Source organism: Myripristis murdjan, chromosome 15, assembly GCF_902150065.1.
Source record: "Myripristis murdjan chromosome 15, fMyrMur1.1, whole genome shotgun sequence".
NCBI lineage: Eukaryota > Metazoa > Chordata > Actinopteri > Holocentriformes > Holocentridae > Myripristis > Myripristis murdjan.
The window spans coordinates 19,473,533-19,500,873 of NC_043994.1; the positions used below are offsets into that span (position 1 = coordinate 19,473,533).

Consider the following 27,341-nt stretch of genomic DNA (forward strand, 5'->3'; position numbering starts at 1 on the left):
GCATGATGTAAACAAGGGATATTTATTAGCATAAAGACAGTTATAATAAAATCTGTATTCATTATGTCCAGAATCTTGTTTTCGCAAATATTGTAGCATATTATAGAGTGCAGGTGTATCTAAGAAACAGTCTGTTGCTCCTGAGTGTCTACTGCAGGTGAAAAACTCCTCTGGGATGTTGGACTGACCCAGAAACCCGACATAACCTTCAGAGATATGAGTAACAATGACAGTAGCAGGATGTTTTCTACAGAAATATCCCTCCCCACCCCGCCTCTGACCCATAAATGTCCTTTTTACACAGGAAAATGAATTTGAAAAGTTTGGCAATTGCACAGAAATTCTGCATAATTATGGCTAATGCTGTTTAACTCTCCTGATACACACCGCACTGCTCATTTTATGAGGTTTGAGATGCAAATAGCGATCCACTGTTACTTGACAATGTTTTATTTATTGTGGTGAAGAATCATCTTTAGCTATGGCCACTAGGTATGGTGTTATATATCTTATATATTTTATATATTTTTTTCTGGGAAAGGTATGACTTTAAGAAAGGGAAAGTTGGTAAGAACCCTCACATGTGGTCATAATACCAAGGGATGTAGGGTTTTTATAAAAAAAAAAAAAAAAATGACATGCAGCATGGTACCTTTATTTCACAGGCGCAATAATGCTGGTGCCAATGTGGTGCTGTAGTCAAATTTAAGTGCAATTCTACCCTGTTGTCAAAATTAAAAAATAAAAAATTAGTCATAGTTTTCATAGTTATCTGCACCTTAGTATTTTTAGAAAATGTAGTGTATGTGTAAACAGTGACATGACAGACCGTGGGTTTTCACATTTCCACACAAACCTTGAACTAAGTTACTGTTCACATCAACAGTAGTGAGCAGTGTTGCTGGCCATACACTTTGCACTTGTACGCACGTTATGAAAATAAGGCTTTTTTATAATAAAAATGTAATAGTCTAACTTAATAAGATTGGCACGCAGAGGTTTGCCTACACTCTCAATAGGCTTTATGCTGTCTGAGCAAACTAATTGTTTCAGTTGGATACAAGGGTATCTAGCATTAAGTCAGGAAACTGATGATTAATTTGTTTGGCACCTATCTTGATTATGCAGACTGAAATAGATCTGACAGCAGCTGAATATTTGAGAGATGAAATGTCACACTGAATGCTGTGCTGGTTATGTACATGTGTCAGTTGGTATAGGTGATTATAAGTGTTATGTACAGTACAGTGAGGTGTTCAGGTTTTTGTGATTGTTGTTTCCTTCCACCATCGTGTTGCCTTCCCAGCCGGCCTTCACAGTGCAGGTTTCTAGGCAGTTCTGCACATTTTGGACAAGTGCAGGGCAGTATAGCACTAGACTTAATCATCAATTGGACATAATAAATTAGGTAAACATCTACAATATACTGTCCAGTAAGTATCCATATTTGGGGGAAAACGTTGCTATAATGATAGAAACAACTTGAGTGAGAGATGATACATTTTGAGTTGTTCCTGACATTTGGGCATCGAAATAATTGGTCCGATTGTAGTAATCCAGGTCTTCCTCTGAGCTGTCGGTGTTGCTTCGGCGGTAGGCAGATGCGTACCACTTATCAGCTGATAACGCCACCGCCGCGCCTGCAGCCGCTGCGGCCGCCACGCGCACCGGGGACGAGCGCCCCGCACCGCCGAAGCGGGAGCGCGTCCCGCCGTATCCACCTCCCGCACGGTAACCCCCCACAGATGAACCACGGGAGGAGGTGCCACGTGAGGACCCCCGGGAACCTCCACGGCCTCCTTTGGCCAGCACGGGCTCACACAGGAAGGCGGAGAGGAGCAGACACGTCCAGCACGTCGCCACCACCTGGTTCATCACTGCCATCCTTGCTGCCTCCTGCAAAGAAACGAGGGAGACGGGCAGCTTATACCACTGCTACATCTACCTCTGATTCATATCTTTCACTGTAGCCTATTTTATATTCTAGCTACTGTTGCACAAATCTATATTCGTTATTTTGCATTGCAAATACGGCAACAATTAATTATCGTTACTCCAACTGTTTCTTGGCACTTGTTAATGTTTAGGCTGGTTAGTTTATTAGGATCAGCCTCAGCTACAGCACTGCTGCAGCTATTCTTCCTGAGGTCCACAAAAACATTGTGACAATGCAACCATAACAATAACATCATGACACGTTATACAAGATGAACAGCACAAGACCAGGACACACAGACGAGAGGAGCTCCTGGCAATACAACAATCAAATGAAATCCAGTCTACACATCTAGTCTTACACTCACAACTTACCAACTAATAGAAACAAATAAGTAAATGCTATAATCCTTACACAATAATAATTTCCATTTTTTACATGGCAGCAAGCTCGCTGACCTGAACTGAATTTATGGTGATGGTGATGATGATAATTCAACTGAAATCCACTTGTTCATCTTCACAAATTATGCATGTTTGTTCAATGTTCCATGAATTTTTGTTTAGGAAATTTTTCAGTTCAGTGGTCATCATTTGGTCTTCTGTAAACTGATTTTAAAACGTGTGCAGCCTATGGGAAAAAAAAAAAAAAAAATCTCCACTACACAATACTGCAGGCTGTGAAGATGAAGCAAGGTGGAAATCACGCTCTGAGAGTATCAATTGGCCAGAGGGGGAGCAGCAGTGATCCTCCAAAGCAGTGTTTATGCCTCAGTGTTTGATTTTTGTTTTTTGTAATCAGGCTATGATCCTCATGGGAGAAATGTGGCCTCTGTGTTGCAGATCGCTCCTCTCTTTCAAAGTAGGTCAGTTTAAAAATAAAGACCAAGCTCAACACAGGACATTGCTCCTGACTCCCAGCCTTATCTCATTAGATAATATTATGTGCATGAGTGATTGTCAGAAAAAAGGTAGATGGTCATCTGTGTTTGTTATTAACATGATTTAAGACATTATTTGAGGTGCATTATTTAATTCCGCTTCAGTAGATAGGCTATAGACGGGAGATAATGTGCAAAGCTGATTGTCACCATCGAGTAAAAATGAAATTGTTTTGATCATTGCATGCACTGGTGTTCCTGAGCAAAAGGTTTAGCTGGATGAATTTTACAGTAGCCTATTCCTGTGGGCTAAATTAGCCTTTTACCTGGGCTACATCTTTATGAGAAATCAGATTGTTGAAGAGCACATGCACCATAAACCCGCCATCACACTAACCGAGTAGATTTTAATGGCTCGTGCTTACCTGATTTATCTTGGATTTTTCCAATCCTCGGTTATGTTTTTGGTGTTCAAATGGAAGAACGATGAGATGGAGTGATGTCGGGCGCACAGGGCTCGTTCACACAGATGTCGGAGTGAACGCGCGGCGCGCCCACGTAGCCTGATAGGGTTTCTCTCAAGACAACATAATTGCCTATTGGTCGGTTTGGTGTCCTTTAATCGTAATTATAGGACACAGTGTTATCTCTGTGATTTGCTCTCATAGACTGGAGTGTCGTACAGTTTTGCAGCATGATTTGATAATGGCACATGCGTTACAGTTAGATGTGCAGCCTCCTGACTGTCCTCAGCACCTCTACTGTTTTATTTGTCCATTTCCAAAGAAGCAATTTGCACCTGGCATTTTACAGTTAGGCTGCTTGATAGATTATCATCATCATTAGGCCTAAGATTTGTGATAAACTATTTAAACTAACTGATGATGGAGTATGGGATTGGGCTACCATGCAGCGTTTTCCCCTGAGAGTGAAAATATATTTTATCAGGCAGTGAACTGTAGCTACACGAACATTGAAAAAATGGACTCACTGATAGTAAGATCATGCTATGTTCTCAATTTAGATAGATAGATAAGTAGATAGTAGGCTACTCGAAACTAGAGTGAATACGAATTTTAATTTCTCCAAAAAAGCAACATGTCAACCCACCCTCCGAATACACTAGGTGGCGGTAACGCGCCCTCGACACTGAGCACAAACCTGCAGAAAACAGCCAAAGGAAGAGGACGCAGAAAGAGCAAGTTCATTGACAACAGCCTCATCGACTCGTCGCTGTCATGGCCCAGCTCTGCAGAACAGCTGCCCTGCTCCTGAAGCCCAGCCGAGGCCTGCCCGCCGCCCTGTCCGCTGCACGCCACTACAGCTCAGGTCTGACTCTCAATTTGTCTTGTAGCCGCAGAGAAACGGTCCGTGCCACAATGTCATGAAACCTGCGTCACTCAGTGTGCGACGCATGTGCAAAGCCAGGCTGCAACTTTATACACACCTGTCTGTGTAGTAATACTTACTAAAACTTTGAACTGGGGCCTTTTAGTTGACGACCTATTCATTAACATGTTATGCAGATATGGACTAATACTGTACAGCATCATGAAGTTAGCTGCATGCTTTGCATCGAGACTGTGGCCTGAATGGTGATCTGGAGCAAGAAACACCAGTAGCTACATACTGACAGGTTAGGTATTGCTATTATAATTCTGTCACATGAATATTTGCCTAAATTACATGCCAGCTGCTGTTTTTGCAGCCACTTGTGATTCTTACTGTACTATTTTGTGTCTAACTGTGGCCTTTGCTCCACAAGGCATATCAAGGGCACATGAGGCCTTGACATCAGGTTATCAGTGTTGATCATTCACACTTTGTTGAATGATTAACCAGGACTTAGACTTGTCTTGATTTTAAGTGTTTCTCCATGAGGATTGGCAGGGTCACCTCAGCTCAGACTATTGTGACAGGTCATCTGCCCGGGAGGAAAAAAAAAACTTCTTGCTGTTAAGAAGTTTATAAGGACGTTTGCAGTTGTAATTAAATTACCTCAGTACCTCTTCTATGTTTTACTGTGGACTGTGATGAGAGGTGTGATGCTGTGTTGTATCAAGCTATCCGGAGGAGATGGTTCATTTGACCATCTATGTCGGGCTCTGTGTTAATGCAGGGGGTCAGTATGAATACATCGTGGTGGAGAAGCGAGGGGAGAAGCAGAATGTAGGTTTCATCCAGCTGAACCGGCCCAAGGCACTCAACGCTCTGTGTGACGGGCTGATGATGGAGGTGGGACGGGCTCTGGACAACTTTGAGGTTGATGGAGATGTCGGAGCCATCGTCATCACTGGCAGTGAGAAAGCCTTTGCTGGTAAGGGGATGTTGTATGGTTTTGCTTTTTGCATTCAATATGATACTGGTGCTAATGCAGATTCTGGGCTGAAATGAGAATTGGTGTCAAACATTTTACCCAAGACTCACAATCCTACACCAAAAGCTCTGAATAACATGGCAGAAGTCAAAGCAAACTGGCTTGATTTTCTGCATTTTTTGATACACAGATATCTGTATTTCAATTTTTTGTCCAGCGACATCAAAGAATTGGTCCACAAATACACTGTTCAGTGAATGTAATCAATCAGATTGGTACACAGTACCAGACCAAAGTTTCGTACTTGGTATCAACACTGACAAAGTGGTATCAGTGCATCCTTAATTTTTCCACCAGTATCAGTTAAAGTCCCAAGGGTCATCACATGTCAGATCATCAGAATTTTCATACATTTGTCATCATGAGCTCAGGAATTTCTAAGAAAATCTCACATCTGCTAAAGCTAAATCTGATACGAACAAATTCCTAATTTCAGCTATTTTTGACCAAAATTGATTTTTTTTAATGAATTTTTAAAGTGAGGTACTGATCAATTGCTTAACATGCTCAAACATGCTATAATATTGAAGTCAGCTCACTTTACCATATAAATTAATTCATCTTCATTTTTCACTGTCATGAAACTTAATTATTGTGTGTTGCACACTAAAGTTGAAAGCTTGTAAATTACATGGATATATTCAAAGTACTGTAAAATTTACAATTTTCATAACACATTCACAATATTTGGTTGTTTACTGCACATACAACAGTAGAATATACACTGAAAATTTGAAATAAATCCAAGGTGTGCCTCAAAAAATTTCAGTTTGGTCCTCAGTAGCTCCAAAAGCTTATATTTTAGACTGAAAGCAACAACAAAATCTGATTTAGCACCTTCCATTTAGTAAATATGCGAGGTTTCACTACTCTAGGATCAAAATAAGTAAAGTTATAACACTGAAGGTGTGCCAAAATGCAAATCGACATACGATGCATGTCAAGCAAAGTCAACATTTGTAAGACAGTACCCCACTTTGAAAATTTGCCAAAAAAACTATCTTTCGTGCAAAGTTTCAGTCCAAAATTTGAAAAATGTTCATAAAACATGGTTTTCTAACTATGGGATCAATGACATTGAAATCTGAGTCGCCACAGTGACACCCATTTGATGATCTGACATGGAATGACCCCCAAGTGACTCTATTAACGTCTGTGCTGTGCAGCGGGGGCGGACATCAAAGAGATGCAGAATCGAACCTTCCAGGAGTGTTACGGTGGAAACTTCCTGGCTCACTGGAACAGAGTGTCCACAGTGAAGAAGCCTGTGATTGCGGCCGTCAACGGATTTGCAGTGAGTGTCTTAACATCAAGTTTGAGGCTGTGCATGGGCTATTCATGAAGTGGATTTAGGCCAGGCTAAGGCAAAGCAAAGTTTAGCAAAAGGAAGACACTGCACATTCTCCTTGAGTGAAAATATCTCATGAATTTTCTTGCACTGCTTCTCCACTTGACTTGTTTTCCTCTGTTGTAGCTGGGCGGAGGCTGTGAACTGGCAATGATGTGCGACATCATCTACGCCGGAGAGAAGGCTCAGTTCGGCCAGCCAGAGATCCTGTTGGGGACCATTCCTGGTAAACCCCCCTTCCTTATCTACTTGACTTCCTGTTTAAACATCATTGCCTTATTTGCTTAATGGAGTTTGGAGAGGCTGTTTCCATGACAACACCTGTGGGGTCTGCTTGCAGGAGCGGGTGGCACTCAGAGGTTGACCCGCGCAGTGGGAAAGTCCTTGGCTATGGAGATGGTACTAACAGGAGACAGGATTAACGCTCAAGAAGCCAAGCAGTCAGGTAACAAAGACAATATATGAGCTAAGGCTGGGCGATGTATTGATAATGTCATGAAACTGGGGGCCAAATGGAAAAAGCATACCGGTATTACTTTGGGGCCAAGTCTACTATATCATTAAGATTAAATATTTAGTGAACTACAACAAAGTTAAACAGTGGTTTGAATTGATAAAAAAATGATTATTCCTGGACACACATGAATGTTTGGTGCACCCATACTGAACAGCTTTTGTGTTTCTCAGGTCTGGTGAGTAAAATTGTCCCAGTGGACCAGCTGGTGTCAGAAGCCATTAAATGTGGGGAGAAAATTGCTGCCAATTCCAAGCTGGTCTCAGCTATGGCTAAAGAGGCTGTTAATGCAGGTGCGTAGTGTTTATTTTGACTTGTGCCTTGAACTTAAATCTTGAAACTTAAATGAAGCTTTAATTGGCTGTGTTGGTAGTGTTTTGCTCTGAATTATTTATCTGTGTGTGGTTGCAGCCTATGAGCTGACTCTGGCTGAGGGGAACCGTTTGGAGAAGAGGTTATTCCATGCGACCTTTGCTACGGTGAGTAGAAGTGTGGACCTGAGAGAGTGTGACGGAGGAACACTGTTGAGTCTTCTGAGCTTCATTTTCCTGTCTGTCTTTTTACTTCTAGGATGATCGTAAGGAAGGCATGACTGCATTTGTGGAGAAGAGAAAAGCCAGTTTCAAAGACAAGTAGAGAAGAGTTGATTGTGAACTCGGCCAAGAGCACAAAGTTCCTGGAATCAGCAGGTCATTTCCCAATCTGAAATCTGTCCTGAAGTTGGATGCTGCAGAAACATCCTGATGCTAGTGGAACATAACATACTAAGCAAACTTAGGATCTGGCACTGAGTGAAAACACAAGTGTGTCTTATCACAGCTGAGCCCTGCCTGTCTGTCCACAGTATCAAAATCAAATGCTGTGTACATTCAGTAGTGCCGTGTGTCTATATGTGAATACACTATCAATCCACCTTGATTACTAATACTGATTTTGCCTTCATTGTCACTGTCAGACCCTTGCCTACATTTTGTTGGCTGCTGTTTTTTTTCCTATGTACATTTTGCAAATAAAGCAATATCCTGGTTTTGAGTAACTGTGAAAGAGTATTGCTGTAGATTGAAAGAATGTGCTTCTGCTCCTTTTGCACCTCTGTTTTGGTTCCTCAAATCAGGGTTTTTCAATTTGTTTCACCTTCCAGACCTCACCAATTGACCTTGATGAAGCCATGGGAGCCCAGTTTGAAGTAGTTTTGTCCCAGCGACCCTAATATGAAAATGTATTTTGGTTTTTAGATCTCATATATTAACACTGACAAACAATCAGTGGTGAGGCTAAAACATATTGTTTGTTTATAAATGGGGCAATTCATATTGATCAACACTTCAAAAAAAGAAACCTAAATGTGTTTCAGTTAGCCAAAAGTGGATAATTTTCACCTGCGGTCCCTGGCGCTGGTGTTAAAAGGCACTCTCACCAACCATCACTACAGCAGTGACTTGGGGCTCCATCAGCTCAAGCCAGGTTTCAAATGCTGAATTATTTCTGGCTTTATTGATATTTATCAGAACTTGGTGATTAATTTGATTAAATCTAAAAAATATTATCATTCACGTGATGAAAGACATGAACCCAGCATCATAACCCAGAGCCCTACACATGCACATAGGCTATTACCGGGTGAGCACCACTAGATGGGGCTGTTGTGCTACTATAGTCAAATAAACTGCCGATTTAACAGAGATAAAGCCGCCTGTTGAATACACACGGTCTTGTCTGTGTCTGTGCGTGAGAGAGAGCGAGAGAGAGAGAAGAAGAGCCGAGCTTAATTTGCTGTAACTGCATGTATGTAATTGATGATTATAAGGTCATGTCGTTACAATAGCCTACTATATAACCATTAGGCCCAGGGCCAAAGGATGAAAAAAAAAAAAAAAAAAAGTTGCACTTCTCTAAAATGTCAGCAATATCTAATATTTAGGCACAATGGACTGACTTTTTGCACCATCAAGATGAATAAAAATGGATCTTAACGCCTAATATGACATGTGCAAACCATATATCTGTAAAAAGTATTATTCTAATCAGTATTATTGTTGTTGTTGTTGTTATCATATTACAATTTTTCAAGGGTTTAAACCTATCAGCAATTTAGCTGACATCCTGGAAATTAATCTTACAATTTTTCAGCAATAATGTTCAGCTGAAACGAAAGACTCAGGGGGGAATCTGTTGCCATGATTATCTAATAGCTTTCATCTACAATCCGTAACATATTAGATAGATGTTGATGGATCCATTATTTTGCTCAAAATATTCAGTAAACCATAAAACCATAACAGCTAGGACCAATCGACTTCAAACGTAAGGAAAACACCAGAACAAATTTGGTTAGTGTGCGCTTTCTTTTGCCTCTCCAATCATCTGGAGGCACCTTTTTTTCTCTGATCTCAGGGTTTCTTCACACGACGGCGCCCCATATCTTCACAAGGCCATGGCCTAATTGATTTTTATTTTCATTCAATATTCCCCTGGAGCTCGCTTTCTTGTCAGCCCCCTGGAACAAAACTTCTAAAAGGGAAGAGAGAAAAAAACTCGTCTCCTCTCTCCGTGGGGAAGCACAAAAGTCTGCAGAGAAGGCCCGAAAAGAAGCTCCGCTTTGAGGCTACCGAAAGGTCAAAATAATAAATGTAGACTCAATTGAGGCTCTCCGCACAGACAAAAGGGGCAAAACGTTACATTCTGGCAGCGCAGACCCTCATAGCGTGATAAACTCATTTAAAGAAGCCGAACTAAAGAGGGAGCAGCATGGGTCCGGAGAGGGAGAAAGGGGCTTTCAAGCCGGCAGACAGGCCTGGCTCCTCCAAGGGCCTTTTCTTCTCTCCACTCTCCACCCGTCTCACGCTCCTCTCCCCTCACCAAAAGTCACCAGAATATTCCTCAAGTATCCCATCAGGACTTAAAGTGCCTTAGAAACCTCACAGTGGCTCTCATTTTCTAATGGTTTATCTCCTACATCTGAAAATCACTGATCACTCTATGAAGAGTGCAAGCTGAGAGGAGGAGAAAGAGCCTGAACATCTACTGTCATTTCTGCATCCACATCTCTCACAGCTTAGTGTTGTTTTCTTACTTTATAGTCCTTTAGTGATGGCTCCAGCTTTTACGAAGAAGCCAGCATTAATAATTAATAATACATTTCAGAATGATGCCCTACGATTACCAACACAAGTCCGTATCTTACAGTAAAAAAAAAAAAAAAAAAAACACAAAACAAACCAAACTCTTTTATAGGCAGTGGGGATGTGATGGAATAGGTTACTACATGAGATATTGTGTCACAGGAAGAGAGAAAAGGAGATTTTAAAAAAATATTCCAAGGTCACTAACATAACACTAGCCAATAAGAATGTCGTGGATACGCTTTGAGAAATATTCTAGGAAGCATTACAGTGATTTTTCGTTTTGCTACACCTAGTCTTCATTAATAGCAGCTGCATACAGGCTGTGTTGAATCCAGCAGGCCCACCAGACATGCGACTTGATGCGAGTCTTTTATAAAATAAAAAAAAAGCCTTTTTATGCTGTCAGACCTCTGCTTTTACAGAACCGGGACTATCCGCGGCCACGGAAAGGATCCCTCAGCAATTTTTGCCATCCAGCTGAGAGCTTCTCGGGCTCAGATGAAATAGCCTAAGCCGAGTGAAATGGTTTTCATCTGACAAATATTTTCATTATCGCACATTCTTGGCACCAGCGGTCGTGTCGGAATAACACATCGACTTGTCTCTGCTTTGAATTATGCCCACCCGGGGGTGTTAGAAACAACAGTTTAACCTACAGCCCAGGTTAGGGGCCCTGAATGCAGCGGTCAAGTCAACACAAATGGCATTGTTTTAGTCGAAATGTGCCATCATGTCATCATTTCTCTGCGTGACTGCTCATGTTTACCCTGGTGGTTCTGCAAGTGATCGGTACGCACCTTTTTTTTTTTTTTTTTTTTTTTTTTTTAAGAATTCAGTATAGCCTACTGATCCAGAAACATTTGCAGTCGCCAAAATCTTTTTTTAGTATTATTATTATTATTTTCAAAATAAATCTAATAGTTCATACATTAAACATCGAGGTGAAGTTCAATGAAATGTGAAAGTGGGTAAAACGGCGGAGAATAAGCCACCAGCACCATACCTGTGCCCACACTTCTGCGCAGAACTATCCATGCGCAATAAAGGTTTTGCGCATTTATCAGGGACGCATAAAGATGAATGGGAATGCATGTCATCAACAGTATTGGATATACGGTTCAAAGACTTTTATTTTAGCTTCAATTAGGCTTTTGTTTACTTTAAAAGAAGGCTAATAGATCAGGTCACATAAAGAAAATGTATAACTTATTGCTTATAGGATATAGGCCTGCCTTAATTACCAACACTTTACTTTTGAGACTTAAATGACACTCCATTGGTCGTTAAGTGGGATGGCCTATTTGTTTATTTTGCTGTTACAGGACGGGATACTTAGTTGTCTTAGTTGTGAGTCCCTCTTCCGGAAGCAACCAATCAAACAACACTCCCTGATCACATGACCCACTTCCTTATCCACCTACTGACAAGATAGTTCATGTCTGTATTTTCAATGTTTGACCGGAACATACAACTGTCTAACGTTAAAATATCATAGCAGGAGCAGAATAGCTAAGTAATGCATGCAACTGCTATTTTATTTGAAAGTTTCAAATGCCTGTAATTTTCAAAACTCACATTAAATAGCCTTTCACCATTCACCATAATATGTGTAACAGAGGATACCTGCCAAACCTGTTGATTCCTGCGAATTTGTGATGATTGTGCGATACGCTGTTAGGCGCATTTAGTCAGATTTTGACTCCCCGACCTGAAAAGAAGTTTGTGCAAAGAAAAAAGAAAAAAAAAATCAGGCGACGACGGGAAGTCAGCAGGGGTAAACCTCTCGCTTCGCTTCGCTTGGACTGCACTTTTCTTCCTGCAGCTGACAGCATGGTGGTACTGAAAGGAATCCCCTCTATTCTGTCTCCAGAGCTGCTGTACGCCCTGGCTAAAATGGGCCATGGAGATGAGCTGGGTATGTTTCATGACAGCACACACACATACGTCTGCAAAGGCGTACATCTGACGAAGGTCTGACCTGTATATGTGACACTTTGGCAACACCTGCGTGCTCACCTCAGGTCCACACAGGGAAAAGATCAACAAGGGAGGAACAACACCACATGATCGCCAACTTTTGGAGGCTGTCACCATTTAATCATTCATCCACTGATTTTGTGTTTGTGTTTTATTTTTACAGTCCTAGCTGATGCAAATTTTCCTGCGTCATCTATTTGTGCTAGTGGTCCCAAGGAGATCCGAGCTGATGGTATGTGTGCATCCATGTGCTTAAAAGACAGATAATGCAAGATCGATATGTAGATAGAGCTATAATATTGTAAATTGATTGATTGTTGTGTAATAATGACCTTATAATAATCGACCTTCTCTCATCTTTCTACAGGATTAGGAATCCCACAGCTATTGGAGGCCATTCTGAAGCTGTTGCCCTTGGACACATATGTTCCCACTCCTGTAGGTTACTGGTTTAAAAAAAAATAATAAAGTACTTGAACCACTGAGTGTTTTTTCACAGGCTGCAGTGATGGTGAGGTCTTCCTGCAGTTTTGGCGTTATTATTAACAGATGTCTTAATATGTATTTCCTCCACTGTTTCCCCGCAGGCTGCAGTCATGGATCTAGTGGACAGTGACAAGCAGAGGTTTTATGGTGCTCCTGTATGGGGCACCTACGCTAAGCTCCTTGAGCAGGCTGGGGTTCAGGTAAAACAATCTCTCTTTCGTCCGGGATCAGCAAATTCAGCTCTATAAATCATTAACATGAACCAATTTTATTGATAAATCTGTACACTTTTGATTGTTGGCTGTTTGTATGTTAATTTATGGTTTTATTTAGACGCCACCTGAGAGAGTGGAGAGGTTTGCCTTCTATGAGCGAGCCAAGAAAGCCTACGCTGTTGTGGCGACAGGGTGAGTGTTTTCTTTATCTGTTCTTTATTATGTATCTGTAAACTACATACGAAAAATATGTTGTCTGGGTCACAAAAAGCAATACATTTTGCTCTATTGCATATGTATTTTACAAAGAATAAACTAAGATGATTTGATTTTGATTATTTGATAGTGGTTTACATGGTTCTGTGGGATAAAACACAGCAGTGACAGATGTCTTAAATCTATTTTAAAACATGTAGCCAATATACATATCATTGTGTTTTATGTATCAGTCCTCTCTGTGTGAATGCTCTTTACTGTTCTGTCTCTACAGGGAAACGGCTCTTTATGGAAACCTGATACTGAAAAAAGGGGTCATTCCTGCTGAATCTCTTCAATGATATGCACACACATTTTTACAGTGCTCAACTGTCTGTGAGATATTATTTGTTTTTTGTTGTTTTTTTGTTTGTTTTGTTTGTTATATAGTTGTTGTTTTTTCCACCTCAAATATCAGACAAAAATTGTAACTAAATACATTGTGGAACTCCTTATAGTACAAAATGTATGCACAAATCAAGAAAAATGAATCTTTTTGCATGAACTTTTTTTTTTTTTTTTTTTTTTTTTGACAGTGCTTATCTGCCAAGAAACTGAATCCACAACATCAGTTAGTCTGGTTAATATCCTGCCTGAGGAATCCTGTAAACTCTGTCTGACCTCTCCAGTTATTTCCAGGATTATATTGAGCAGAAATGATATTGTATTCTTGTAAATATTTGTATTTCTATTTTCTGGATTTACATAATAAATTTCAATAGATGATACACACACAACTTTTGTGTGTGTGTGTGTGTGTGTGTGTGTGTGTGTGTGTGTGTGTGTGTGTCAAATTACATCTGAGCCAAGAAAAATTTAGATATCTTTATTGTCATGTAAGGTTGGAGTGTTTAATGGAGTCATCAGACTCTTTTCACTGTATTTACCTGTTGCAGCTGTTATAGCAAAGTCTCTGTTTATCGACTGTAGCTGACAAGAAGCTAAACAGGGTGAGTTGTTGCTGCAGGATCAGTGGTGGTACAAATCATCCAGGTCTTCCTCTGGTTCGCTGTGCTTCCTCAGAGAGGGCTGGTCAACAGGCATGGCGGCGGCATCGTCCTGGTAAGGGATGGGTCTTAGTGGGTCCATGTGGTACAAGTCGTCCATGTCTTCCTCTGGCTCCAGGTGAATTCTGACCTTGGTGTCTTCACTGAACTCACGTCCTAATGGCTCCACTTGCACTGCTGAGCGTGGGTCACTGTGGTACAAGTCATCCTCATCCTCCTCTGGCTTGGTGTGTGCTGGATGGATCTCTACGTCTTTGTCAACTTTAGGCCCGAGCGGAGCAAAGTATCTGTCTAGCATGTCCCTCGCTCCGTGGTACACTTCATCCCAGTCTTGTTCAGGCTCAGCGAGACGACCGATGTCATCTGTATCTGTCTGGATCTGAGCTTTGAGATCCTCCATGGAGGGATGGTAGAGCTCATCCTTGTCTTCTTCAGCCTTCAGGTACTGTCCTTCCTGCCCAGTGCCTATCATGCTCTTCCAGATGGCCATGCTTGGGTCAATGTCAAAGTCAGTCTCATCCATGTCCTGTGGAGGCTCCACTTCCACACCCCAAGACATCTTTCCTTTGGCATCAATGGACCTGAAGTATCAAGCACACACATGCCATGATAGTCAGCCTGCATTTTCCCAGTTCACGTGACACTTCATTACAACTCCATTTAATTATTACTTACATAACAGTGTCCTGGTATGCTGCATCGGGAATTTTTTCCTGATAAAAGAATAAAAATATAACTGCTTGCAACCTTAGCGACCATACAAACATGTATATGTCATGTCATACTCATTGTGAATAGTTTATCACAATTATGCAGCTATAATGTCTCTCGCATATATTGTGAACAAGCAGGTCAGATGTGTACATACCCAGGGTTTATATGGCTTCGCTGTGATGCCAAATATTAGAGAGATGCAGACTATCACAGAAATCCTACAAGTAAAAAGACTTGGGATTAATGCTCGAATTTTCTTCCATGTTAATAATTTGTTGTGTCACCACATACGATACACTTTACGTAATAAATCGCACAGTCCAAACATCCAACCTCCATGGTAATCTCAACACCATCAAATCATCAAAAACCCTTAGTTTTACAGCAAAACAATGCTTCTTACCTGAACATGGTGTCACTGTGTGCTTTCAGCTCTGAGTTTTTGTGGATCTGGACCGAGAGGAAATTTTCCCCTTCTCAGTTCACCTGCTATGGAAAACAGAGGCCAAAGTTCCACCAATAAATCCTGTACAGCTCTCCTGACCTTTGTTCCCTCTGTATACAGCAGCATCAGCTCTCAGTAATTCAGCTGTGTTAACTAGTTTGTGTTTTGCTGTTTAACAACTTAAACTGGCTTGTAATGTGTAAAATTATCCACCACTGTGTCAACATAATAGTGGCTGCAGTTATTCTATCTGAATATCTGTGTATTGTGTGTATATGGACCACAGTTGGTCAGAATAAGACTACTGATTAACTATTTTGCTTTGCACAAGAATTAAAAGCTACTTCTTTAGTGTATAAAACTGTTTTGCCAAAGACAGACAGTTACAACCATTTAAAGAGATAAAATGCTTAGTCATTCAATTACACATATAATAAAAACAGTCATTAGTGATTAACATTTCTTATCTGCAATCAAATGGGACCACGTGGATTGAATATCCTCAGGCTTCTAAACGTAGGTGGAGGTGATTTATCTTGAGCTATTGCAGTAACCTTTGTGACTCAGTTTTTCATTATTAAAGAAGTTGTGCACTGTCTTCAGTGCAGTGCTTACTGTGGAGGCAGAGAATGAGTAATTTGCTGCAAAACAGTGTAATGTCTTTTCTGTTTGGTAAATATAATAACCACATTGTAGTGTGGATTAAGCAACAGCCTGATTAAGCATGATTAACTTTGCAGGTATGATTAGCTCATTCATTAAAAGGCACTTATTCAAATCTGTGATCATGTATGAAATTTATGACGACATATAAGAGTTCAACTCCTAAAAGTAAAAACAGTATGAAAATATACATCATCATAAATTTGATATGCTTTGTACAACGGTGCAGATATGTGCTTTGATGTACTATGATAAATATGATAGATGCTGGCTTGGGATTTATCACAGGAACCTTCTCAGACACACACAGACTCCCTCTTGGGAGGCAGTCAGGCTACAACTTTGCCTATTTAGAGTGAAACTAATTCCCTTTACATTCACATACACTAAAGGAGGATAGATTGGAGGCAGATGATAGGTCTGTGAACTCAGCAGCAGCCAAAACACTTCCTAAAGCAACTGTGAGTGCGTCAGCTGTAATATATATTTGTGCCAGTATCCTGTTACACTGTTAAATTCACTATTTCAGAAGAATAAAGTTTGTGTTTGATGTAGAGCAACAAGCTGTTTAAATTATAACTGACTGTTTGCATAAATTTTTCTGTCACTGTGTTACATTTGGCCGACAGAGACATGAGACAACTCCCTCTATGTTGCATTTGTCTCATTAGCCACAAGTTACTTTAAACTAATCCAGCATGGCATATACTCACCTCAAGAATGTCATTCCATCTTAACTCAGTGTCCCAGCATCCACTGGTCTTTCCACCAATCTGTTATGGTTTCAATATGGAAATCCAGCAAATCGAAAACCCACAAGGTTCTTCCCTCTTATTGCATTGCCATGGCCATGGGATGTAGCCTCTTTCACTATTCATACAGCGGTGGGGGAGTCATTATGTTAACATATCGGTTAATAATGGATCTCATGACAATACATTTCAGCACGCACACATGCACTGTGTACAGTAGAACAGGAGCAGACAGACACACCACACACTTCCTGCCCCGCTCAAGGGATGGCTCCACTGCGTCTGCTGCTATCTGCGCTCTCTATCAGATCCATATGTGTCAGTACAAGCCCAGGGTTACCCCTCGTCTAGCCCCACTCCCAGGTTGGCAATTCATCTGCTACATTCGAGCCCAACAAGCTTCTGGTCCCTGAGCAAACCTAACATCAACAGGATAGTGTGTAACAATGACAAATAAATTACTACTGCTTTCACCCACTTGTATAACTGATATGGTACTCTAAGCTCAAATAACACTGTCTTCGACTCATAGCCACTTCTTGAAGATAATAATTGATACATTGTTATTTATGGAGCCAAACATACACTGGCTGCTATCAAACTGACAGAGAAGTGGGTCAGGAACGCGAGCCGTTATGGAAATGCTCCGCCGGTCTCCCAGAAACCACAGCTCCGGGACAAGGGATTCTGCCGCCCCAAGCCTTGACAGTGAGGTTTGACGGATAAAGTGTGCTGAAGCCTCTACCAGTCACAACCCCACCTCCCCCCCACACTTCCCAGCTCCCCACCCCTCGTCCTGTACACATCACTGAAACCGCTTTCATGTGAAGCCCAGAGGCCCAACAGCTACCCACACAGACTAACCACAGGATTCTGCACCCCTGAACTGCTGATGGTCCCACAACCTTGCAGGAAAACATGGCCCTCTGTGGTTTTGCGAGCCTCTGGTTGGCAGAAGCGCATAGCTCAGGCTGAATGGCTCTTTGGTCATTCCATTTGAAAACATATTAGATACACGAATAAGGTGATGAGGTGCGGGGAAGTAGATATGATGGGAGGGTCTGATTTTAATTTCAGAGCAACACTAGTAGGCCTGTATGGCACTGGTGTGATGTAAACAGTCTGCATGCATTACCAGAGCTTGGAATTATTTCAGCAAGGTAGTGAGATTCCCTTGGCTTTCTGGGAAAAAAAAAAAAAAAAAAAAAAAAAAAAAGATAAAAATTCAGCTTGAGCAATACATAAATCCTGTTTGTGGAGCCAATTTGAATACATAATGACAGATTAGGGATAATAGTGCCAAGGTCATAGATAAATATGCAAAACCTGGCTGTTCATGTAAAAAAAAAAAAAAAAATCTAGTAATAATGGTAAAATTCCTACAGTACTCTCACTTTTTGTTATAAAGAATCTCAAAGGCCACCAGTTATACAGAAACAAAAACACAGCTTTTCGATGGAAACACATTTAATTCCCTATGCCGTACACACCCACTGACCCTGAACAGAATAAATCCCTAAGACCACAGTTCCATAATAATATTATTACAATGAGCTTTTATGTGCTCATTGATCGAAAAGGATACATCTATTAATATGTCTCTAGCCCTGCTGGCTTTGATATGAGGCCCATGTGTCGCTCGAGACTGGTGAAGTTTATGTAGTGTGATTATCAAGTCTGGAAGCAACAGAAGAATGAGGCAGGGTGGAATATTTCGTAATGAGCCTCTAACAGATAAAATGTGTACAAGATGGTTATTTTTTTTTTTTTTTTGGCAGCAAGAGAGATAAGGATAATTGAATCTTTATATGTGGCGTGTACAGATTGTGCCCTGACACCTCTAGAAGCTATCAGAGGTTTGGCTGAGTCTGCCAAGTGCATGAGCAAATCTGTTTACCTCTTCCCACCTCAATACAGACTTCTGCTCACATTCAGCCTCTGGTGAAGTGTGTGCTCGTGCGATGTGTGAATGCATGTGCGTGCATGTGAATGACAAGATTTTGAGAAAGCGTAAAGGGAACAATAAAGAATAGAATGAAAGGGGGTAGTCAGCAAGTAGTGACTGTTGCCAATAAACTGTGAAACATGGAGACACACACTCTTTCACACACAATCACACTGAAGGAGACATTATTGCACAAAATGCAAAGAGTGAGCCAAGAATAAATTGCTTGTCTGTAACTATTTAAATGCAGCAATAAGTCATGATTTATGCCCATAATTCTGGGATTCTAAGAGAGAAAATACTCCAAGTGTTGCAGCTTGCAGTAATTTATGGGGGAAACCACCAAAATGAATATTTGACTAAATTCCCTTATTAAAGTGGACGCTCTGGGCGTCATTTGGCTTCAAGTGTCAGTTACACAGTGGCTGGTTGTGTGTGTGTGTGTGTGTGTGTGTGTGTGTGTGTGTGTGTGTGTGCACACGCTTGTGTGTGTGCAAGTACAGTGTGCATGCAGATGTGTGTGCACTCACACATGCACAGTGTAGTCTGTGCACTCTATCAGATGCAGTAGATTGATATGTCATTGCTACTGCTGACAGAACCTTCTCAAAACTGTAAGTTTAAGTGCTTGATCTGACCTCCTGGCTCTGTCCCAAAACCAATAAAAGCATATCAACTCCTAAACACTGAGGAATGCAGCCGACATGTTTCTACCTGACTTGAAAAAGCATCTTAATAGGACTTTTTTCCGGTAAAGAAACAAACAGAAAACAGAATATTCAACAGGCTCCAATCACTCAGGGAGACATCACACTCCGTGCTAAACCTCAATACTGTGTCGCCATTTGAAAGCAGCGTAACTCAGGATAAAGCACAGTCGTTCGTTGGTTGAAAACAGAATTGACAGCAATACACACTAAAACAATCATCAGCACCAAATCATCATCATCACCATCATTACTATCAGTAAATCCCATAAAAGTTGTCCCAAAGCAGAGGGCTGTATTTGTGGCTAACCACCCCTCTGTCTTTACTCACAGTCTTCCGTCATATCCCTTACACTCACAACATTTAAGAAAGCTGGGGTTTTTCTAAATAACTAAAATTAACTCAATGATCTACAATTAAGTTAATTGATGCTTCACCAACACCCATTAAACACACATTAGACATCTCGCAGTGGAGTTTAACCACATGAATTACAGGGCTGGTGGAGAGACCTCCATGGAAGAGCGGAGGCGAACATGAAATGTTGTTCTGATGATGGTCTGGTGAAAAGCGAGGAAGCTGCTGGGAGTTATGAAGCCGCCACAGAAAGAGTTGGCGTGCCATCTGCTCAGCAGTTGGCAATGACTGGATGTTTTGTGCACCATGGAGGCCTTTACTTTTAGTTTGTGACCCTTGCTTCTGATGCTTTGTAGTTCTACAAGAAGATTACATAGGCAATGTATTGCAGTTGCACAGGGGTGGAGGTGGTGGAGGGGGTTGGCTTGAGGGGATTGATGAGGGAGTCAGTCTGGAGCCCAGCGCCACCTGACTCACCTGGCTCCACTAATGCCTGAGACAGTTCCCTGCAACAATAGCGCCGATGACAGCAGAGGGGAGACTGGGAGAGAGACGGACCAAGAGCCGCTCAGACACAGGAGACGGTCAGAAATAGGAACTTTCCCCTCTGTCTGTTATGTAAGCGACCACTTCCCTCTCGCACTGTGAGGCTCTTTGTTTCCGAGAGCGGAGACAGAGAGGATCAGGAGGGACCCTGTGCTCCGAGGAAAATGATTGAACTTATTGTCCCGAGGAGCTAATCTGAGGAGCTGATCTGAGCAGCTGTGTGAAAGATGGCCATTAGCAACATTAGCCATTTGAGCTGACACACAGCCATTAGTCTGCTGTGTCACAGGAAAAGAGTGGGAAGGGAGGTAAAGGAATACTCTGGGCGATATTTAGCAACGATTATTCACTGTCAGAGAGGCTGCAGATTTTAATATGATCATAAGCTTCAGATTCGTTTGCTCCCATTCTCTCCTGTTCACTCACTGTCTCGCTGTCTTTCTCACACTCACATTCTTAACATACACACATACTGTATATATACACACCCTTATTTTCTCCCAATCACACCCCTCATAAACTTAGTAAACATGTGGCAGCAGTTAAAGTAAGTTTAATAGGTATTTACTGTGTTTTGTACGCTTCTCATTAAACACATTTTCCACCATGAGAGAACTAATGTTTTGGAAAACTCTGTTAAATGAAACAGTGATCATGCCAACACTTAGCACATGTGGCTCATTAGCAACAGATATGCCCTCTACAGGATATCCAGGGGAATTGCAGGGGCACGACAAATGACACATTAACCCCATGGTATTTCACAGACAGTGCTTTATTTTGTCTGGTATCTTATGTTTGCATTTTTCTCAGACATTGAATTGTAAGAACAAAGGTGCTCTATATAATATATAAATGAAGATACGTGTTTTTTCCAGCCTTTCCTTATGTCTGTCAGCAGCGGTGGTTCATCCTGGAAGTAGAAAAGGCCTTGGAGATAGAGAGGAGCAAACAAGAAAGAGACAGAGACAATTGTGCACAGCGGTGCCACTGGGAGCACATGGTCAGCGTTCCTTCGGCCCCCTCCCCTTCTCTGCCCCCCCACCCAGGCCAGTGAATGCTTCTTCGCTGGAGCCCACTGTGGCGCTGGCTGCCAGCTGGACTGCCCCTAACCTCTGACCCCTGACCCCTGGCACTGCAGAATTCATCACTGAGCCGTCAGCTCAGTGGACATATGAGGGGCGGGGGGCGACATCCTCTGGTGCTAATATGAAGGCAGGAAACTAATAACGGGACAATAAGTGCAGCAGTGATGGGAGCATCCATACAGGTGCTAGGGACCAGGGATGTCACAATACCACAATTTTGGACGTTGATACCAATACCAGTAAAATCTACGATTTTCGATGCTTAATTTGATACCATGGCAAAAAAAGAAACTTTGCATAAACATTACCTTCATTAACTTTGTATAAACAAGTAACTACATGTGTTCCAAGTAATACATTGGAATAAGAACAAGTTACAAGGGCAAAATTGGCTTGTAGCCTTAAAGCAGAAAACAAAGCATCACAACAAAATACTCTTTAAAATTTAAAATTAGAGGAACTGTATGAAATGTGTAACACCAAATACAATGGTATGTGATTATGTGCTACATTAGAATAAGAACACCAAGTTACAGAGTGAGCGATCAACTTGCATCAATACTGCTGATAATAAAGTGACAAGTACTGGTATCATATTCAAAATTTTGGCATGATGCACAGGAAAGCCCTATAGATATTTTGAGTCTTTGCTGGGCCATAGTGCCTTTGTTGTTACATCTTTACAAGATAAACACTTAAAACAACTGTTTTTTTGAGATCACAGAGCACTTTTCTGTGTTTGTCACGCTCTGAATTTGTGTGTGTGTGTGATTCAGGTTGCGTGTCACGGTCCCATCCGCGCCGATGCTCCTGGGCTAAAGAGGGGACCCTGCTGTTTCTTGATGGAAAGCTGCCTGCTACAGAGAGATCCAGTTACAGGAGCCCTGCACTTTCATCCTTATGAAAGAAACATGTGCCCGCTCAGTGGAGTTATGTCAGCGGACAAACCTCTGTACACCCTCTGCTCTTGTTTGTCTCTGAGGCCCAATAAGGATATTATGCAGAGATAAGATCAGTCAAATCGTTTGTTCTCATCTTTTTTTCTTTAAAATGAATACACGCTTTGATGATAAAAAATTATAAACTATCTTTTCACAATAAGCTCAGATTAATAAGAGGCTTTTGTTTGTATTTCAAAGGCTGCATCATTGCTAAATAATGTAATTTTATGCCTCCTGTTTGTGCATCTTCATATTTCAAATGCCAATGGTTTCTTTGTTACACAGTTAAAGGATAATTACAGACTCCCTGGTGAGAAAGAATGCTGAACCCAGCGGCTTCAATTAAAATGATTACTTAATCTTTGGTCTTCATCATTTATCCACAACTAATTGGAACATTGCTCCTAGGGCTGTTCTCATGTGCAGCCTTGGAATCACTGCTATGAACAATACTTTGATTTGCCACCTTGGAGGGAATATTTTACTCTGAGATGTTAACCTCTCTTGATATCTGAGTATCTACCATAACTTTTGGCTCACCTTACAGTAAAAAAAAAAAAAAGAAAAATCTGGCAGGGAAGTATCACCCATGCAATTCCCAGCACACTGTCGCAAGACTCCAGCTACTAATCTTCAAATTATGAGGGGAAAAGACGAAAGTAACTATTACCACACATACTGTACACGCAACTATGATCAAAACCAAAGGTCTGTTTCTGTCCACAAACCCACTCCATTCAAAACAGATTACTTAGAGGCTGTTTTGATGTCCGGGTGAGGATGGGTAGTTGAACTCCATTATTGATTTCTGGATTATAAATGTTTAAATTTTTAACCATGAGCATAATTCTTTAGAATACTTTGCCTCAGAAGCTGAAAAAAGTTAGACATGTTTTTCCAGTATCTGTGATGGATCACAATTACCAATTTTAAACATTATACAGGAATGCTGTTACACGCAATCCACTTCTCATCAACTGTAACTGACATAACAACCTTCATTCATGCCAGATTGCAAAGTAACTTGCTCAAATTCATTTAAATGCCACACAAAAATTCTTCACAGACTCAGAGGATGTGAGTCAAGCCTCTGCTTTGACTCAAACTAAGACTTCAATTTGATGATGATGATGATGATGATGGCTGTGCCCAGATCTGGGTTTAAACACACCGAGCAGCCAGTGTGCATCCCTGACCTCACCTCTCCAGATCCTGCACTGTTCCCACGCTTTGCCCTGTGGAAAGTCTGGCTCCAACCTTTTCAAACCATAATTACATGGCTGCAGAACACAGACAACACCAGAGCGGAGGAAGACAGCATGAAAGGGACAGGGGCTATCATCAGTAATATGTGGTCACTTGCTGCCACTCACTTGCCACTGAATTTGATGCACCACACTAAAAGTGAGCCTGTGACTTTGATGTGTAAACTTGTAGATGCATTGTAAACTCATGCTTTGCAGTTTTTTTGGCATTTGTTGAAACAAACTAAACTTAGAAATATTCAACAATAGTTTATTGTTTCCTCAGTTTATTAGAGATGGAAAGATCATACTTCAAGTGAATAAACTCTAACATAGGAAGCAATCATCAGCATGACACACTGACTTCTCTGTAGATAAGATTATTGGTACAATCTGCACTTGTTTTGCTGGTTTACTTAGCAAAATAAGTGCAGATTCTGTGCTGTCCCGTAGGGCCGACATTGAAAGGCAGGGGAAGAACGCAACTTAAAACAAGGAGAAGGCAGACACCATATAATTAGACAAATGGTGGCGATGTATTGTTGTTTCTCAATATGAGACAGGGATTGTGAAAGTTTGAATGAATGAATGTATGAAAATGCACAGCTGAAAGACTTGCAGTTACATTTTCAACTTTTATCTACTCATATCATGTAGACACTGCTCAGTGAAAAAACAGACCTTATTTACAGGAAATGATTTCATTACTGTACATCATGATGAAGTTTGAAAGCTCACTGGAGTTAAGGAGTGAAATGTTGAAACTCAAAACTGACCTGAATTAGCATTTTGATGTCCACTACATAGAGATAATGCCGTTCACAGCAATAAAACATTATTACATTGCTGTTTTATTAAATACCTACATGGGTACATACAGGGAGAGGTTCAACATCACCATGTAGCACGCTCTAAGAGAAATTTATGTTAACAAGTTTTCATAGTTAATTAGATTCATCTGTTTGTGTTAGACATCACGTCTGAGTAATATCTCATCTCTTCACTCTCTGTCTCTTTATCACTTAGCGTGAGAAGTCAGATGTGATGATGCAGAGAAAATCATGCAGCCGTCTCTCGCAGTTAAAAATGGTGTTCACTGGCGCAATCAGAAAAGGTAACTGTATAAGAAAACATGCTATCTGGTCTGTGCTAGGCAAAAAGAAGTAACATTCGGTGTGCTATATAGGTCAAAGGTCATGCCAAGACCTTTAGGTTTAGATTTGGCTTAAAACCACAGACGATCTCAACAATAATTTTGTCAGGACACGACATAAAATCACCTTATTTACTGTTGTTTGGCTCTTAGGTCAGTGTATGTTTATTCCTGACATTATTAACACTTCTATATACAAATTAAATGTTGTGAAAAAAGAGAATAAAAGTCATGCTGTTCTTTTCAAATAAAGTCATAAAATAATGATGCCCAATGTATCCTGTCTAAACAAGACGACATAAGATAAATCTCACTAAAGGGGGCTACTGTTATATTATTGGTTTACATAGTCCACTGAACTTATCCCTGAGGAAAGACGTTTGCCAGAATGGGATTTTAATAATGTCACTAAATCACTCCCAGATGGCCTGACTGCAGGAAATGCTTCCTTCTTCTGAAAACCTCAGAGCAAATAATACACGAAGCATAGTGTATTCATGGGCATGTCTGTCCTCAGAACTGCTGTTCATTTGCCTGTCCAGGATATCATAGCATTTATTGTGCCCCCGGTGTTGTGGTCAGAGTCTGTCTCATCAGTCTGCTGCCATGAGAGCCGCTATTTACCACTTAACCCTCTAAAACTGGTCAACTGCTAGCTTTAGAGGGAGAACCTGATTCCTGGGTTGAGAAAGTGTGAGGAGTGCCAGATCAGCTCGCACTGATTCCTTAATGCTTGCAACAACTTCCAAAAGGTCAGACCGCAGTCAGCCACACAGAGACTACGGGTCTGAGTGGGTATTTAGAGGGTCTAACAGTCATTTGAGCAGGCTTTGGTCTCATGCTTGTGAAAGCAGTTTAGCAAAGAGGTAAACAGCCCGGGGCCAGCAATAACAGAGCTGAACTGATTAGAGAGAGAAAGGGAAAGAACGAGAGAGAGAGAGGAAGAAAGAGAGATGAAAAATAAGACAGGGACTGATAGAATCTTCTTACAAAATTTAATTAGATCAGACAGCTAAAGGCTCCGTAATCTTTCAGAGGATTTGTGTGTGAGTGTGTGTGCCTTAAACTGTGAATGTGAAATGTGAGCCATAACAAAGAATACAAATATGCTTTAACAATACTCCTGCAATTACTGTCCTTGGAGATTAAGGGGAGATGATTCGATATCTGTTGTTTTGGGTTCCACGTTGGCCCGATGCTGGAATTATTGTCAAAGACAGAAGGTAACCAGCGTTCCCTTTACCTCTTTGCTCCTCTTTATCGCCTCTCAGCACACTTCCAAACCCTCTCTCCATCTCTCATCACCTCCCTCACCCCATCTCTCCGTCGCCAAGCCCTTGATATGTCAGTGAAGGCTGCTGCTAATAAAAGTTAAAAAGCAAAGTCTGAAAAGGAGGTGAGAGGGAGCAGAGGGAGCCTCATTCTTCTTTCCCCGCATGAGAAGAGTTTTGCCGGGGTGAGAGGGAGTTCCAGTGGCATGAGGGGAGGGAGGGTGGAGAGGGGAGGTGTGGATAGGAGCTGAGTGTCACCCCCATTGCCCTGGGACATGGAAAAAACACTCGGTTTTGTCAGGTTTCAATGGCACAGCAATTACATCGGAGACACAGGATGACAGGACATCCCCGCATGGCAACGGCACAGCTAAAAACACTACGATGAACGAACCACGCCTTCGAAAAAAAAAAAAAAACTTAACAGGAGGAACTCATCCTCTCCTCTCTTCTCTCATCACCTCTCCTCGACATGGCTATAAGCAACACTAAAGCAGCACCCCAATAGCTCATCTCCATCTTCTCTGTGTCCAGAGAAGGCAGCCATTGTGTGCCCGTTCCTCTCTCCCCAAGTCAGTTTCCTATTGAGGCTCTGAAAGGGCCTTTGAGGGGCCCTGTTTTGGCTGTGCAGCTCACCTGCAGAGGGGAAACTATGGGGCTATTCTAAAGCCCAGCAGCTGCCAGGGCAGAGAGGCTGGCACCCAGTGGGAGAGAGAATAGCAGCCACGGAGCCTTTCAATATGAAGCCACTTAGTAACAGAAGGCATGTGCCAAGCCTGCAAAGCCAGAATGAAGAGTCACCCTTTAGTGTTCACTAAATATCAGGGAAGAGTTAGACTCGTCTCCTCTTCCCTCCCTTTCTCCCTTATCCCCTTCCTCCTAATTCTACTTTCTCTCTTTGCCTGTGTCTGTCTTTCTATTCTTTTCTGGCATCCCAGTTTATAGAGCAATAACCCAGAGGTAGAACATGGTACAGAGAAATAATGGGTGATAGAGTGTAGGGGGCAAACACTATAGAGGGCAGATTAGCAAAGGCTGATAAAGTAAGTCACAGTTAATTGGCAGACGCGGCCCCTCAGGTAGGATGGTAGGGTGTTAAGGCAGAGCAGCGTACGAATTTGACAAAAGCGTCTCAGGGGTAGCAAGCTGATCTTAAACTGTCAGTTTCCTCCCTCACATGACAGAAGAAGTGCTGAACTCTTTTATATGTGATGGATATGGCTACGATGCTGTCCGTTCTCATCACAGGGCCGCTAGAAGAATCTCAGCAGCGGCGAGCCTGTGAAGAAGCCCACCGCACAAAGCCCCTTTCTGTCAGCAGGCTAGCTCCCACACTGACGCTAATTTACGATGCCCTCACAGCAATTTCCACAGTCAGAGAAGTTCAATTGTGT

General features: G+C 41.5%; 4 protein-coding genes across 6 annotated transcripts; 2 read left to right on the forward strand and 2 right to left on the reverse strand.

The window, feature by feature from the left end:
* Nucleotides 1–3: 3 nt before the first annotated feature.
* Nucleotides 4–4,096, reverse strand: sprn (shadow of prion protein). 2 transcript variants are annotated; one of them, XM_030071055.1, is made up of 2 exons: nt 3,978–4,096; nt 4–1,896 (listed from the first exon to the last, which is right to left on the reverse strand). In XM_030071055.1, the coding sequence occupies exon 2, from the start codon at nt 1,882–1,884 to the stop codon at nt 1,417–1,419; it is 468 nt and encodes a 155-aa protein (XP_029926915.1). In that variant the 5' UTR covers nt 1,885–1,896; nt 3,978–4,096; the 3' UTR covers nt 4–1,416. The 2 variants fall into 2 exon arrangements, with proteins under 2 accessions (XP_029926915.1, XP_029926914.1); XM_030071054.1 differs by lacking the exon at nt 3,978–4,096 and adding an exon at nt 3,242–3,337.
* echs1 (enoyl CoA hydratase, short chain, 1, mitochondrial) lies at nt 3,978–8,099 on the forward strand. The gene is made up of 8 exons (XM_030071052.1): nt 3,978–4,145; nt 4,936–5,133; nt 6,360–6,487; nt 6,668–6,767; nt 6,882–6,986; nt 7,229–7,348; nt 7,467–7,534; nt 7,626–8,099. The coding sequence occupies exons 1-8, from the start codon at nt 4,055–4,057 to the stop codon at nt 7,689–7,691; spliced, it is 876 nt and encodes a 291-aa protein (XP_029926912.1). The 5' UTR covers nt 3,978–4,054; the 3' UTR covers nt 7,692–8,099.
* Nucleotides 8,100–11,592: 3,493 nt separating this feature from the next.
* Nucleotides 11,593–13,845, forward strand: fuom (fucose mutarotase). Of its 2 annotated transcripts, XM_030070707.1 has the most exons (7): nt 11,593–12,095; nt 12,321–12,389; nt 12,525–12,595; nt 12,745–12,843; nt 12,977–13,050; nt 13,349–13,449; nt 13,650–13,845. In XM_030070707.1, exons 1-6 carry the CDS (start codon nt 12,011–12,013, stop codon nt 13,413–13,415), a joined length of 465 nt encoding a protein of 154 aa, XP_029926567.1. In that variant the 5' UTR covers nt 11,593–12,010; the 3' UTR covers nt 13,416–13,449; nt 13,650–13,845. The 2 variants fall into 2 exon arrangements, with proteins under 2 accessions (XP_029926567.1, XP_029926565.1); XM_030070705.1 differs by having other exon boundaries at nt 11,595–12,095; nt 13,349–13,845.
* Nucleotides 13,846–13,949: 104 nt separating this feature from the next.
* On the reverse strand, nt 13,950–15,320 carry LOC115372705 (uncharacterized). Its single transcript, XM_030070799.1, has 4 exons — nt 15,238–15,320; nt 14,989–15,052; nt 14,796–14,833; nt 13,950–14,701 (listed from the first exon to the last, which is right to left on the reverse strand). The coding sequence occupies exons 1-4, from the start codon at nt 15,243–15,245 to the stop codon at nt 14,083–14,085; spliced, it is 729 nt and encodes a 242-aa protein (XP_029926659.1). The 5' UTR covers nt 15,246–15,320; the 3' UTR covers nt 13,950–14,082.
* Nucleotides 15,321–27,341: the final 12,021 nt, after the last annotated feature.